Source organism: Gavia stellata, chromosome 11 (genome assembly GCF_030936135.1).
Source record: "Gavia stellata isolate bGavSte3 chromosome 11, bGavSte3.hap2, whole genome shotgun sequence".
Classification (NCBI taxonomy): domain Eukaryota; kingdom Metazoa; phylum Chordata; class Aves; order Gaviiformes; family Gaviidae; genus Gavia; species Gavia stellata.
This window is the reverse complement of record NC_082604.1, coordinates 8601795-8616254: the sequence shown is the minus strand read 5'-3', so window position 1 is coordinate 8616254 and position 14460 is coordinate 8601795. Positions and strand designations below refer to the sequence as shown.

General features: G+C 41.8%; 1 protein-coding gene across 1 annotated transcript in view; it reads left to right on the top strand.

The window, feature by feature from the left end:
* The first annotated feature begins 9758 nt into the window (after nt 1-9758).
* The window catches only part of SLC25A36 (solute carrier family 25 member 36), a 30450-nt gene continuing 25748 nt past the window's right edge, over nt 9759-14460 (top strand). The window contains exon 1 of the mRNA XM_059822841.1: nt 9759-9799. Within this exon, the coding sequence (XP_059678824.1) occupies nt 9759-9799 (41 nt within the window). The remainder of the gene's footprint in view (nt 9800-14460) is intronic.

Below are 14460 nucleotides of genomic sequence, written 5' to 3'. Positions count from 1 at the left end.
TTTGAAGATTGCTCAGTTTTACTCAAACTGAAGTATTTCCTTCATACACATGTGCATCACCTCCAATTCAGTATGAGAAGTCACTTGGTATAACCTAAATCTGTGGTGTGTAGTGCCTGGCCAAAGATCATTAGAGTCGATTAAGTCAAGCCACTATTGAGGTTGCAACCCAAATACTAACTATTGAAGTTTTCTGAAACTGTATTCAAAATAGTGGATATGCTTATCTGACCTGGGGAAGCATAATCCTGTCTTCTGAACACCTAATAGTTTTTTTTGTTTGTTTGTTTTACAGACTACTGCCTAATTGCATATTTTTGACATCATGGTACATGCTCCTTTGAAGCATTATACAGCAGTGTTGTTTGAACATATACAAGCAACACATTGCTTAAGCAATAATTCTGTTTCTTCTAAGCAGTGACAAAAATGAGTTAAAAATTGGATCTATATTTCTAAGTTACTCTTCTGTTTCTTTCTAGAACTAGACTGAGATTGAAAATTAACTTCCACAGCAATCCATTCCAATACCACAACCAAAACTAAGTATGTTTCTGAAATGACATCAGCAACTCAAAGTGCTGGAAAATTCTTCACATATAAAGGTTTCAGGATGTATTTGTCATCTGATGTTGGAAATACAGTTCCTCCTTTTTGAAAATCTCACTAACAACTAAAAACAGGTGAATGCAGAAAGTGCAGAAGAGAACAGTTTTTAATGGGTATTTGTTAATATTTGCCATGACATATCAACAACCCTTTGTTAGTTCCTCTATATGCTGTCTTTTAAAAGAAATGCAAGAAGTCAAGTCTATCATCTTCATTCACTGGCAATCCAGCAGTTTTCACGACATACAGAAAACTATTTTCTATAGTTTTTCATTAAGTTTATAGAAGAAAGTTGCACATGCATAGCACAATTTATTTGCTGTTCTATGAAATTCTTAAAGGAAAAGAAAAGTATCAGCATATCCTCAGATCTCCAGTCCTTTCTAATAAGTGACTAAGTCACAGCAAAAAAACCCCAGTGTCTTGGACTCACTCTAGGATAGAATTCTTAAAGGCAACTCACAGAATTAGAAAACAAAAATCCCATCTGTTCACACTAAATATAAGTTGGGCGAAGTTGAAAGTCTCACTTCTAACATTTAACATATGTTCACATCTCAGGATTTCCCCCCCCCCCCCAATTTAAATATATCACTGCAATTGGTTTTGGTAACTCTTGCATAATATGGAATAACTGTTTCCTGTAAATGCCACATACCTTCTTTCTTGTTATGTTCACCAGTATATTTTGAACTGCTTTTCACACAGATATATTTTAAAGGTGATTTGGACATACTATTTTGAGGGTTATATCAATAGCTCTTTTATAGGGTCTCAGCCTGATAATCATAGGGGAGTTGGATTATAAGCTAGAGGGTTTTTTGTTTTGTTAGGTTTTTTTAAGTGACAGGCAATCAGTGTTCTTACTGTGATAAATCCCAGTTACTTACCAAGCTCTGAGAATAACACATTCTTAAATTAAGTGTATGTTTATCTTAAGGAAGCAGAAAATATCATAATCTTAGATCCAGCTCACCATTAGCTTACCATTCTGGAAATAACGGTTGCAAAATGGACAGTAACTTTTCCTCTAAACACTATAAATTCAGTTTTCTAAGAAGAAAGCCAACTACCTGAGTACTATAGTTCAGTGCTTGTTCCTTAAAAAAATTCACGAGAAGATAAAGCCATTCAAAAGAGATCTTTCCACATTGCTAAAATGCAAACTGTCATTTTATTAACATTTATCTCAGAGCAAAGTCAAAATGAGAATCCACTGTTAATATCTCTACCACCATACAGTCTACATATAAACTTGAGAATTACTTGAACAAAGTTGTATGCTTTCCCCCTCCATCCTCCTTTACACATCAGAATGGACTGTATCCATTTCTGAGGATGATTCTAACATCCAGAATGATGACTTTCATCATTTGAGTGTTCTTACTATTGACACCATAAAAATCAGTAAAAGACTGTGAAGGACAGTGGGATGGAGCAGTAAGAGCTGGGCTGCTCCCTAAGGGAAGGCTAGGGAGAGCTGAATACAGCCACCACACTGACTGGGCAGCAAGCTCACCCACAGGGCACAGTCCCACAGCACCCAAGGTGGGTGATGACAACAGGTCCTGTCAACAGTCCAGTGATCATCAGGTAAAAGCAAGGTAACAAGTCAAATCCAAGGTCAAACTGGGAAATACAAACAGTAATTCAGGAACAGGACTGGGAACAGATACAACACCTATGACACAGCTCAGGCCAGGATTGAAGGCCCAGGTCTAAGCTTAAAAAAAGGCTTTTGGACTCATAGGTAGACAATGGGTATGCCCTACAGCTGGATCCATGCCATGTCTTCTAGGACCTACCACTGAAAACGAACTCATGTGGGTTCTCCAAACTTTAGCTTTTTCACTCTGATATTCTTTCCCACCTCTAAAGCAAATAAAATTGCAAAACAGAGGCTCCTCTCACCCACTCTCTTAATTAAGTTTGTACTATTATTACAGTGGGACTGTCCCTTCCTTCCTTTGCCATGTCAGGTGGTGGTTAGTAACTAAAGCTTGATTTATAGTAACTGTCAGTAACTTAAAAAATTCAAAACATCTGCTCTAACGGAATAAAGACATAAGCCTCAAGTTACACAGCAAACCTCCCATCAGACTCCATTTCATGTAAAAATGTGGCCAAATATCTCAGAACTTAATGTTGTGCTCCAGTCTGGATAGAACACAGTAACAGGCAAGGAATCAACTGATCTATACTCAGAACTTGAAAGACAGCAGGAAACAAAGTCAGTACTGTACTACACAGTTGGATTTAGAAACATTTGAATTCTTTTGGTGATACTTGAAGCACATGTATATTACATAACAACACACAGACTTGGTTTGTGAACATGTAATAGACTGCTGCTTTGCTCACATGGCAAACTACACTCAAGATAAGATTCAAATATAACTGGAAGAACATTGTGGGAAAGAATAAAGAGTATATTCTTAGCCAGAAATTCTTGTCTTTTGAGAGATGGAAATTGAAAAGACTTTTTTTAAAAAGAGACATGGAAAATTTCATAGTATGAGTAAAAACAGGGGTTTTGAAATGTAGGTCAGCAATCATGCTGGCTTATACAGAATTTCTCTTTCATTTATGGGGAGAAATACATCCTGTTAGACATATGTTTTGTCATGAAATCAGGATAATCAAATTTCCTCGTCACTGTGTCAGAGAAAAATTAAATATAGTTCTTCCCACCACAGTTGCTAACAACCTAACTCCAAATCCAGTCAAGACTTGAAAGAGGAATTTGTCAAATCTGATGGAGGTGCCATCAGATAGATCTCACTGGTATCACCTCACAAAAGCCACTGCTGTTTGCACAAGGCTGATAAGATCAAATTCATCCAAGCTGCAATTTCACCAAGGCTAAGGGACTTGCAGCATAATATGAATGCACCTACTTGAGGTTCAGTGTGTCTAAACTTAAAAAATGTGCAAAAGATTTTCCAGAGTACTTTAAAAGAACTAGGGGAAGATAACTCATTTGATTGGATTGTGTTTGATTAGAGAACAGGTTAAAGAAAAAGTGAGTTTGTGCTCCACAGGAGAGGAAATAACAGTTCTAAGAAAGGAATAGTTACTGGGGCTTTGTATCTGGGGCTGTGATGTATGCCCAGAGCTTACATGAGCCTATGTGTGCTACATAAACTCCAGAAAATGTGAGGATTTCATCTGTTTGATCTGATGCCCTGTCCCAGAGCTACATTAATTGCTCATCGTAATATTGTTAAGATTTTCTCAAAAGTCAAGTAAATCAGTATTCCATAAAGTCTTGTATAAAATAGATCAACTTGTAAGTTTCCTTTTTTGCACTGTTAAACATGTTTTAAACTGGCATTGCTTACACTGTGAGTAGGTTCTCTCTATTTCTTATAAGTGCCTTTTCTAGGCAAAAGAATCACGCCCACAGGTTGTTCAAGGGCAGAAAATCAACTACAATCTGATAACCTATCACCCTTTTTAAAAAACCCCAAACTTCGTTTCCCCCCACACCCCATTTCTGGAAGTAAATGAAGAGACTGTCAGAAGAATCTGGAACATGACAAGCCATTTCTATAACCTACAGAAAATAATGAAAACTTCATATATTTAAAATAAAATTTGAAACAATATTTGCTTCATTAGGATAAATGACCTATTAACAATGCTCAACATCCTCCATTTGTAGGACCAACTAATCTAACAGTTTTCACTTCAGTTATGGTTGCTACACTTAAAAATTGAGGCTTAAACTGAGCTTTGTCTCATATGCATAACATCCAGGGTACAACCCAGGAAACAAAAACTATACCTTGCAGCTAAGTACCAAAACTTCAGATGAATTCTCTTGAAAAAAGCAAAGCCTCCTTGCAATACTTCCTAAATTGGTTCATTAGCAATAATGAAGCTTAGCTCCCTAATGTACATCTGAGTCAGCAAATTCCTTGTCCAGGCTTAGACAAGCTAAAGTAGTAACATCTCCTCCAGATGGAAATTAATTATTAAGCCACATTTATCAAGTGAGAGCAGAAAGATGGCTGACTCCCTAGGCAACTGCTAGTGGCCTGAAAGCACTTCTGTAGTCTTCATGCACATCTAAGATGGCTGGATTTCCTCAGTTGTCCAAATCAGGCTGCTTACATTAAACCCCACAGGCCAACACACCACAGAGACCAACATGTGCTGCTGTGATCCATCCTCTCCACTTACACCCAGTCTCTTCCAATAAACACAACAGTGAGGTGCTGTTACTAACTACACTACTACTAAACTCCCTGGTTTTACTTACTCCAGCTGTGCAAAACCTATGGAGTCACACATTCACCTTTTCTAAACGAGTTGCTCTTCCTTCTGCCTTTTCATGAAAAAATGCAGAGGTTCTGCTTCATTCTATTTAGGAGTGAGTAAATTTCTCAAATATTTGAAAATTTTCACATCAGGAAACTCATTTGCAATCTATAGGACATTGTTTACGCACTGCTCTCAAAGTAAGCTAAGGACGGAAGCCCATGCTTTAGAGATGGGCTGAAACACAATTGCATGATAGATTCGCATCTTTCAAAGGAGGGATGCCTTGACAGTTTAATCTTACTATTTGAGACTCATCTGAGCATAGGCTGCACAGTACTTTAGATCTTCCATTCTAGACTCCAGGTGCTGCAGAAAACCACATCAAGGACTCTCACTTCTTTTTCTCAGCCTGAATTTATTCATGACCTCTGGTAACTCTGCTAAGATTGACCTTTAGCTTATGTAGCATTTTACTTTTCTGGTCCCTGTAGTTTATTCCCTTGACATATTTATAGGCAGCAATCATATCTTGTCTTAGCCTTTATTTACCCAGTCTAAACAAACCAAATCTTTTAAGTGTTCTCTGATATGATAAGCTATCCATTTTTGAGATAATCTGAATGGCTCTTCTGTACACCTGATTCAGTTTGAATACACCTGTCTTGAAAACTGACAGCTTAAGTCATACAAAGGGTTCTCCACAGCTCTCACAAGGGCCAAGTACAATAGAATTAACTACTTCCTTGTCTCCCCTGTGAGTATCTGGATGTTCCCAATTCTAAAATGCAATTTTCAACACATCGGGCTTACACCCTCCCTAGCAAGCACCTCCAGGTATTGATAAGACTTACCTTGTCTTCACTCTTTGTTTGCTAATCATCCTGCCTTCTGTTCCTTCTCAGTCTTATATATACCACTCTCCCAGTCCTCATTTTCACGCTGGTGATATCCCCACCCCTTTTTAAAAGAAGATCAACTGCTCCTCTTTTCTTCTTTCCCTACCTATTATCCTTTTCCCCTGTCCTCTTCTGCTTTATCTTCTGGATATTTCTGGAGATCCTGTAAGCTACAAACTTCAGATAAACAAGCCGCTGAGCAACAGACATGCAAATGTATGTGTACTCAAAGGAACAAAGGCTGCTCCATTCTCAAGAAAAAGAAGGCCTACAAGAAGTATAGAGGTAGTTGTTTACCACAATCTCCCTGCTGGTTTTCTTGGTCAAAAGGTTATTTCTAAATCAGTGATCTGTCCAATGGTTTCAGTTAAACATCTGACTTGTCCCATTCTGCTTCGTTATTTGTGAAATGGAGTTAAATATATTAATATATAGATTGATAGAAGAGTATTAATAAAATCACAGCACTTTTTTAATTTCTCAGAGTTAAGTGGTCAGCTTTTGATAGCATGGAATAGAGGTCCCCCAACTATTGTACTTTACACCATTACACAAATTCACTTCTACCATTTCAAAATAGCAGTACAAACACACTCATTTTATTCACTTTCAGAAACAGTACACTATGAGCTAAAAACATTCCTTGTAATGTCTTGCCATGATTCCAGATCCACAACTTAAAATATGCCCAACTCCTGGCAACAAACCCTCTAATCTCATAATTTACGCTGATGGTATTTATCACTCAAGTCTGAGTTGCACAAGTCAGAAAATGAGTTATTTATAGGACAACCTTAACATTTTGGGCTTTGTATATCTAAAGTTCTTTTCCCTTCATTGAAAAGCTCTCTGAACATATTAGCAGAGAGAAAAAGAACACTGTATGTGAAACCACCATCATCACCTCCCTCCATTTTGAACAGTTTATGGAAACAAGCTAGATAAAACATCAGGAAAATGGTATTTAAAAGAAAAAAAACAATCTCTCCATCTCATATACCACATACTAAAGAAACCCATCCAGTTTTTTCCCGGAGGCTTATTTTACATCTAAATTTAACCCTTCTGCCAGGCCTTCATTAGCAGTAATGAAGCAGTTCAATTTCTCAGTGTCATTAATGAACACTAGGTCAAGTCTCATTTCTCAGCCGGACATACAGGGAAATGAATGCTGGCTGTTTAACGAGCTGTACTTCATCCATTCACAGATGTTGAATCAAATGACTTAAAAATGCACTTCATAAAACACAGAAAAGAATAATAAAACAGTAAGCCTTAGTCACCCACTACCCCTTTTCCAAACCACCAAAGTTGTAATTTAAAGTCTCATTTCTGACTTCCTTGTGAGAGCAGCTCACTGTTTTCCCTCTCAGTGTAACACCCCACGCACACTTTGTTGCTTCCAAGTCCTTGGGCTTTATCTCACTTAGTGTACTTGTAACAAGGCCTCATCTGAGCTGCAGCTGACCCTGCAGTACCAGCTACCTTTAGCCATTCCCACTTTTGTTTCTCCTACCAGTTTCCTCATTAGGCTCTTAAGTAACTTCTGTTGTTTAGTATTTTACCACACAGAACCATCTACAGACTCCAACACCTTACTTGCTGAACTGTCTCTTGCACCTCCCTCTTCTCTTTGATCTAGGAGTCTTGCACTCTAAGGCTCCAAGTTTACACTTAGCTTAGGGTGATACTTCCTCCACAAAGGAACTATACAGTATTTAAGTTCTGATACAAAACTGATAAATCCTTTGTAGAAGTTGATGAAAACATGCCTACTGCTCAAAAAAACCTCAATAGAAAACTCTTGAAGACAATTCTTGTCTTTCATCTTCTCATAGTTAATCTAGCTTGTAATCCTACCTTGTGCTTTGTAGTTCTTCACAGCTGACTACTATTCACTGTAAATGAATTGACACTGAAGCAGGAAGGTAGCTGTTAAACATGCAGGTGATAAACATGAAGGGACCCCATCAGTTCAAGGGACCACCAGAAACTAACCTGATAGAAAAATCCATTCCTAATTTGCACAAAGACTATACAAGAAGACAAGTTCTCAGTTGTTTTTCACCAACAAGGCAGTGAAAGTAGACTTGAACATATACAAACCTTCAAGCCCATTTTAGTTCTCGCTGATACATACTCTCATCCTACAGGATGCAGGCATTTTGCTTTACCTAGCTGATTTAAAGAGTAGTTGAAGAAGGCAAGTAGCTAAGAAAGGTCCTGGGGAATACCTTTTGGACAAGCCTGCTCTGTGCTATAGTGAAAGGAAGGAGAATAACTGTGAGCCCAGAAATGTTATACATTACCGATCGAAATAAAAATCTGTTGTATTCAGATGACAAACAAATACATCAGAAATAACATTCCTAATAATATTACTCCTGAAAGCAGTGGAAATTTCAGGCATAGCCTCCTTCTGTAATGACATCCATGAGAGGAGAACATTATGAAAGTTCAAATGCAAGGATTCCCCAATGGAATATCTTCCCAATACTTAGTCCCCTGGAAACCCCAAACCCAACATCTGTCATAGGTCTCCAGGCATAGACATGTAACTCTGTACTAACTGTGGCCCTGCAACAGAGTAGCTACGGGTGCAAGCCCTGGAAAACAGCCTTTCAGCAGGCATACTCCTCCTCTGCTCCCACCTCACTCCCTGTGCAGTGCATGATACACCAGTTTCAACTACACGCTGTGTGCAGTAGCAATGCAGAACACAAACTGCAAAATTATTGTCCTACTTTTACTTGCCTTAGTTCAATGTAGCTACTTTTTCCCCCAGCATCTCCACATCTCACATTTCCTCAAGCCTTCTCCCACCCAATCTCCTCCTCAAGTCCCACTACTCTTGCAAAATTTCACATTACATTTCTAGCTTATTTGTGTCTTCCACATCAGCTCACATCAGCTCAAAGTAGTTTTTTTTGTTTTAAAAAATGACTGCTTCAAAATGCCTGCTTGTTTTATTAATACAGAGTTTTTAAATTGTTGTGCTATTATGAAATAGCTCCTTATACTTTGGAAGAATTTGTGTTTATTATGTGGACATTCATGAATATCTTAACTAGTCATTTATTTTCTTTTAGGTGCTTAGATTTTCAAAACATTGACTTGGACAACAATTTTATATGCAATATTAAGAATTTTTTTTGTGTAGCATTATTTATTTTCCCTTACCATGTATTTTGGGAGAAAAAGAAGACAAAAGTGATCCAACGAGTCACAATACTCACTTCAGAAACACTCGCAAGGAGCCAGTATTTGGGTGCCTCTTTCAGAAGATGCATTGCTTCAGTAGCTGAGAATATGACCTATAACACAAAACCAGAAGGAGATAAAAACTAAGACCACTACATGCCTTGCTAATACCCCTGCTTTTGGACAGTCAGGGCACAGGGGTCGTTTTTCATGTCCCTCTTCCCCACATTTTCTGTGGCTGCTGGACATGACCTTCCCTCAGGGCCAGCAGACACCTCAGGAGAGGAGCCAGAGCTGCAGCAGGCCGTGAGCCTCAGAGAGCTGCGCATAAAACCCACTAGAAGGAAGAGAAAATGGAAAGGAGACTGTTAAAAGAGGCATTTACAGCAGGGAGCCCAGAGAAACACCTGACACAGCGGAGAAGCAGGCCCGCTAGAGCAGCACCACACGAACACAGCTCCCGCCTCAAGACAGGCGGCTATCGCCACCTCGACAGCTTATGAAGCAGACCCGGCGGTGACGTCGCACCCCTCCAGCCAATGGCGACCTCTGTTTACTTCGGGGGTCTTGCATATTCATGAGGAGGGCCCCCGCGCCCGGCAGTTGCCGCAGCGGCTCCGGGCGGGAGGCGGAGCGAGGCCGCCCGCCCCCCTCCACCGCCGCCGCCGCAGGAAGCCGCGCGGCCGCGGTGCGTATTTATGCTGAGCCCTGCGAGGAGCGGCTCGGCTGAGCGCGGGGCGGAAGCGCCTGGCACCCCTCTTTCCCGCCCGGGTGCAGGCGACGAGGATGAGCCAGAGAGACACCCTGGTGCATCTCTTCGCCGGCGGGTAGGTCAGACCGCCGCCCGGTGGGGGAGCGGGCACCATACCGGCCCTTCCGCGCGGGCTGTGAGGCGGGGCCGTCCGCCCACCCATCTTCCTTCCCCGCAGGCTCTGCCGCCCCAGTGGGGTGGGATGTGTGGTGGGTGCCGCCTTGCAGCCACCCCCGTCCTTATCGCTGTAACCCTGGAAATAGCCCCTGCAGGGTTTTCCCGTCCCTCCTCCCTGAGGCTGTGGGGATCCTGCCCCGCTGCTGAGCGCGCCCGCCGCGGCCTGGCCTAGGAGGGGACGGCCGCGGCCTCGAGCGGCTGCCCAGTGGCGTCGCGGGGGTCCTGCCGGGGCCGGAGGGGTGCACAGGCGCCCCCGGAGCACTGCGAGGGGCTGCTGCCCCCGCTCTGTGCCTGAGGGAGCGTGGGGGAACAGAGGGGGGGTCCCGGCGGCGGGGCGGGGGGCCTCTGAGGCGGGGAGGAGGGCGGCAGGCCGCGCTGAGGCGCTCTCGGCGCGCCGCTTCCCGCGCGGTGCCCTAAGGCCCTTCCGGGCCTGCCCTCGGCTGGCTGCGCGCGTTTGGGCCCGGCCCTGCGGGGAGCCCTGGCTGCCCGGGCGGGCGCCCCTGGTCCTCGCTGGGAGCCCGGGCGCGCCGCGGGTGTGCGGTGCCTGCCAGGCCCGGTCCCGGTTGTTGTCTTTTGCCACGGGCAGCGTGCAGGTGGTACCTGGGCGCTTGGGGGAAGTGGGGGTGAAGGTTTACCTTAAAAATGGCCCGTTCCCTCTCTTCGCCCTTCTAGGAGTTTGTCCCTTGTCTGGTGTTTCCGCAGAGAAACACGCTGAGCCCTCTGCACGTGGGCTCCTCACCCCGTCGGAGAGGCTTCCCAAACATGCCTGTCCTTTTAGGAGTCTGCAAATGGCTAGCTGTTATTAACACTAGTGTTGAAGGGCCACTGTGTTGTTACTTGAATGCATTTCAACATCCTGGTGTGTACTGCTTTTAGGTGTGAGGCTTGATGCAGTTGTGCAGCTTTCCACCCACGAAGAGAGAAGAAACCAGAGGGAAGAATATAGCTAGAAGGAAGGCCCTTGTAGCCTTGATTAGGTTTGAGGTAACTCTTGCACCTTTGCAGATGTTAGTCTGCCTTCATCTTTTTGAGCTTTGTAATGCTTGGGATTTCTTTGGTTACACAGCCTGCAGTCCCTCCAGGGATAAAGCGGGAGGAGCATGTAGCTTAAAAGAGAAAGCTGAGGATCCTGTTTAGCATAACGATAAAAGTGTATTTGGGTAGTGAGCGTGGCTGTACGGAAGTGGGAAAAGTGACACACTGAGAACATACTTTGTATCCCAAGAGAGAGCTTGAAGCTTGGAATTCCATTTGTACTCACTGACTGTGGACTGGTGTGTTTGAGGTGGAAGAAGGATGGACTGTCTACTCTGAGCAGGTCTGGGTGAGTTGGATACACATGAGCACGTTCTCTGCTTCCAGCGTACTTTGCAGGTTTTCACTGTTACACACCTGATTCAGTGCTTATGTGGGTGCTTTTTCACCCCCCTGGTTTCTGGCACTTTGTTTAAGAGGAGGGGGATTATGCAGTAGGAGGCCCAAGATGTGGAAGTGTGTACTTTTTTCCTTCAGAATTCACATCCTTGTAAACATTCAGAAAAGCAGTAGAAGGGGTGCTGCCTTATTGTAGCACTTTAACTTGATAGCTCTGCACAGGGGAGATTACTAGGCAGAATCCTGTGTAATGATAGAGACAGGTTTATAAAAGAGAAAGCTGAGGATCCTGTTTAGCATAACGATAAAAGTGTATTTGGGTAGTGAGCGTGGCTGTACGGAAGTGGGAAAAGTGACACACTGAGAACATACTTTGTATCCCAAGAGAGAGCTTGAAGCTTGGAATTCCATTTGTACTCACTGACTGTGGACTGGTGTGTTTGAGGTGGAAGAAGGATGGACTGTCTACTCTGAGCAGGTCTGGGTGAGTTGGATACACATGAGCACGTTCTCTGCTTCCAGCATACTTTGCAGGTTTTCACTGTTACACACCTGATTCAGTGCTTATGTGGGTGCTTTTTCACCCCCCTGGTTTCTGGCACTTTGTTTAAGAGGAGGGGGATTATGCAGTAGGAGGCCCAAGATGTGGAAGTGTGTACTTTTTTCCTTCAGAATTCACATCCTTGTAAACATTCAGAAAAGCAGTAGAAGGGGTGCTGCCTTATTGTAGCACTTTAACTTGATAGCTCTGCACAGGGGAGATTACTAGGCAGAATCCTGTGTAATGATAGAGACAGGTTTATAAACCTGGAACTTAAGACCAGATGAAGATTGCTCAGCTCAAATCATTGGTTCCTATTTTTTGCAGAGAAGTCTGGTCTATGGTTAGCTGCTGGCCAGTTGGGTCAAGGGTTATACTGTGAGGAAAAGGCTGAATGCCATTTCCTTATATGCCAGCTACACATTTCCTGTAACCTTAGTTCAGCAAAGCTAACAGTGTATATTTGGTCACATTTAACAGTAGAAAAGTTATTCAGGGTCATCTCCTAACTTCTTTTCAAGCATGGTGGACTGCAGATCACCTGAGGGATCTTTAGTCTTCAGTGAAACTTAAAGAAAAAGGAAGGAAGCTTTGTTTTCCTTTAGGTTTCACTGGAGACTGTATGGAAACAACATGATTTGTCAATTTGCTGGCCTTTTTTTGTAATGTCTAAGTTCAGTCGTCAATTCCTGCTTTCTTTAATGAGGCTATAACTGATGACATTGCTGTTTTAGTAGTGTAGGCGAGGCCATCCTGGGATTTTTCTGTAGCTGTCTAGCTTGTTTCATGACCAATTCAACAACAACTGTCAAACTGCAATTTTGGGGCCATTACAAGTTTATGCTGGGAGTTAGTTTCGTATTTCTAATAATTTTTTTCCCCTCATTCCTTTTTTCCTATCTCTGCATCTTTATCCCTTTCCAACTGGTTTGATAGACTCTTATCAGTGCTGGCCACTGGGGCAGTGATGGTGAGACAATTACACAGCAATTCCTACTTGCTTTGTTTTTCTAAAAATAAGTAATTTTTACTCAAGTAGTTTCATTTTTAACAAAAATAAAGAATTCCTTTTTAATTAAAAAAAAAAAGTTTACAAACTTTTAAGAACACATTCCTTAAAGAAAAACAGTTTTAACTGATAGAATTTGTAAGCAATTGGCTCCATGCAGTAATTTTGCTGTCACCTAAAGACACTTAGTGTGGTTTTCTAGGCTATATTCAAAACTGCCATTGTGCACTCCATGCTGAAGAGTAATTGCAGGGAGCATAACTGAATGGATTGATAGTGTACCTGGAGTTCAGTTTCATGCTGTGACACATTTGAAATCACTTACTTAGCTCATATTTTGTCATGATGCCCCTATTTGTCAGGTTCTGTTTCCGCAAACCACGTAGTTACCACAGTTCCATTTGCTAATAGTGTCTTGTCCTTGTGGGAGCAGGAACTAGCTGGGCGCCTGTAGTGTTGGATCAGGATACATAATTGTGCTTCAGGTGAAACTTGATTTTTTTTATTTTTTTTTTATTTTTTGAACTACTCAGTTGCATTACTCAGAACTCTTCTGTTTCAGGAATCAAACTGTAGATTTTTTTGCCTATCTTCTGTTTTTCCATCTCCTAGTCAAATTGCAAGTGTTGTCACTGTAGGCAGCATGTTGGTAGTATAAACTCAGGTGCTTTTACTCCAAACCAAGAGGAATAATCAGTTGAATGTCTTGCATCCTTAAATTACAAAGTCTTGTGATTGACATGTAGGCTTTAGATGAACATTTTACTTCAAGTGTGTAAGTTACACAGTTACATGCTTTTTTAGTTATTAGACTACTTAAAACAACAAAAAAAGTAGTAGGAAGACATTAATGTTTTGCGTTATAGGGAAGACTAATATGTTTTGGATGTACTTACTTGAAATCATAAGTGGTACCTCGAATGAAAATTCAGGTGTTGGCTACAAAAAATAATTTCCAGATTTTCATGATTTATTCTTCATTTCCAGAAAGCTTATGACAGTAATTCTGTATCATACAAACTTCCATCAGGGCTCGCCTAGGCTTTGTTTCCTCAGCAAAAGGAGGGACTGTTTTGAGTTAGGAGGTAGACAGCTGCTTTTCTAAGTTCAGGGTTGGACAGTCTCGGGTTCACTTCTTAATTCTTTCTTTACTCTTAGTGTTTCCTGCAGAAAGTTTGTTGTTTTCTAATTTAATATGTGAGGGAGTATAGGGAGGAGCCTCTGTTTATTTGTCCTGATCATAGAACTGTCTCAAATTGATCTGTAATTTAAATCACTCTTTGACAGAGCTTCTTAGCAAATCCCTGCAGCGGCTGAAATAGTTAACACTCAGAAAGTACATTTGAGACAAATCTTTGAATTCTTCAGGAAGATGAGACACTGTTGAAATGCATGAAGTGGAGGTGAAAGACCCTTGGGGTGTTTTGATTTAAGAAGATACTAGTTAATAATGTAGCAGGTAGTGTGATGATAGGGGCTTTTTGGCTCCCTTTCAGAAAATAGCCACTTGAGCCATAACTGAGTAGCCAAGCACTTGGACTCCCCTCTACCCTAAAATACATTCCTGGCATAACCCTGGGTGTCTTCCAGAATGAGTTCTTCCTGTTGTAAGGCATAGGAGAAGGTTAGTACCTGC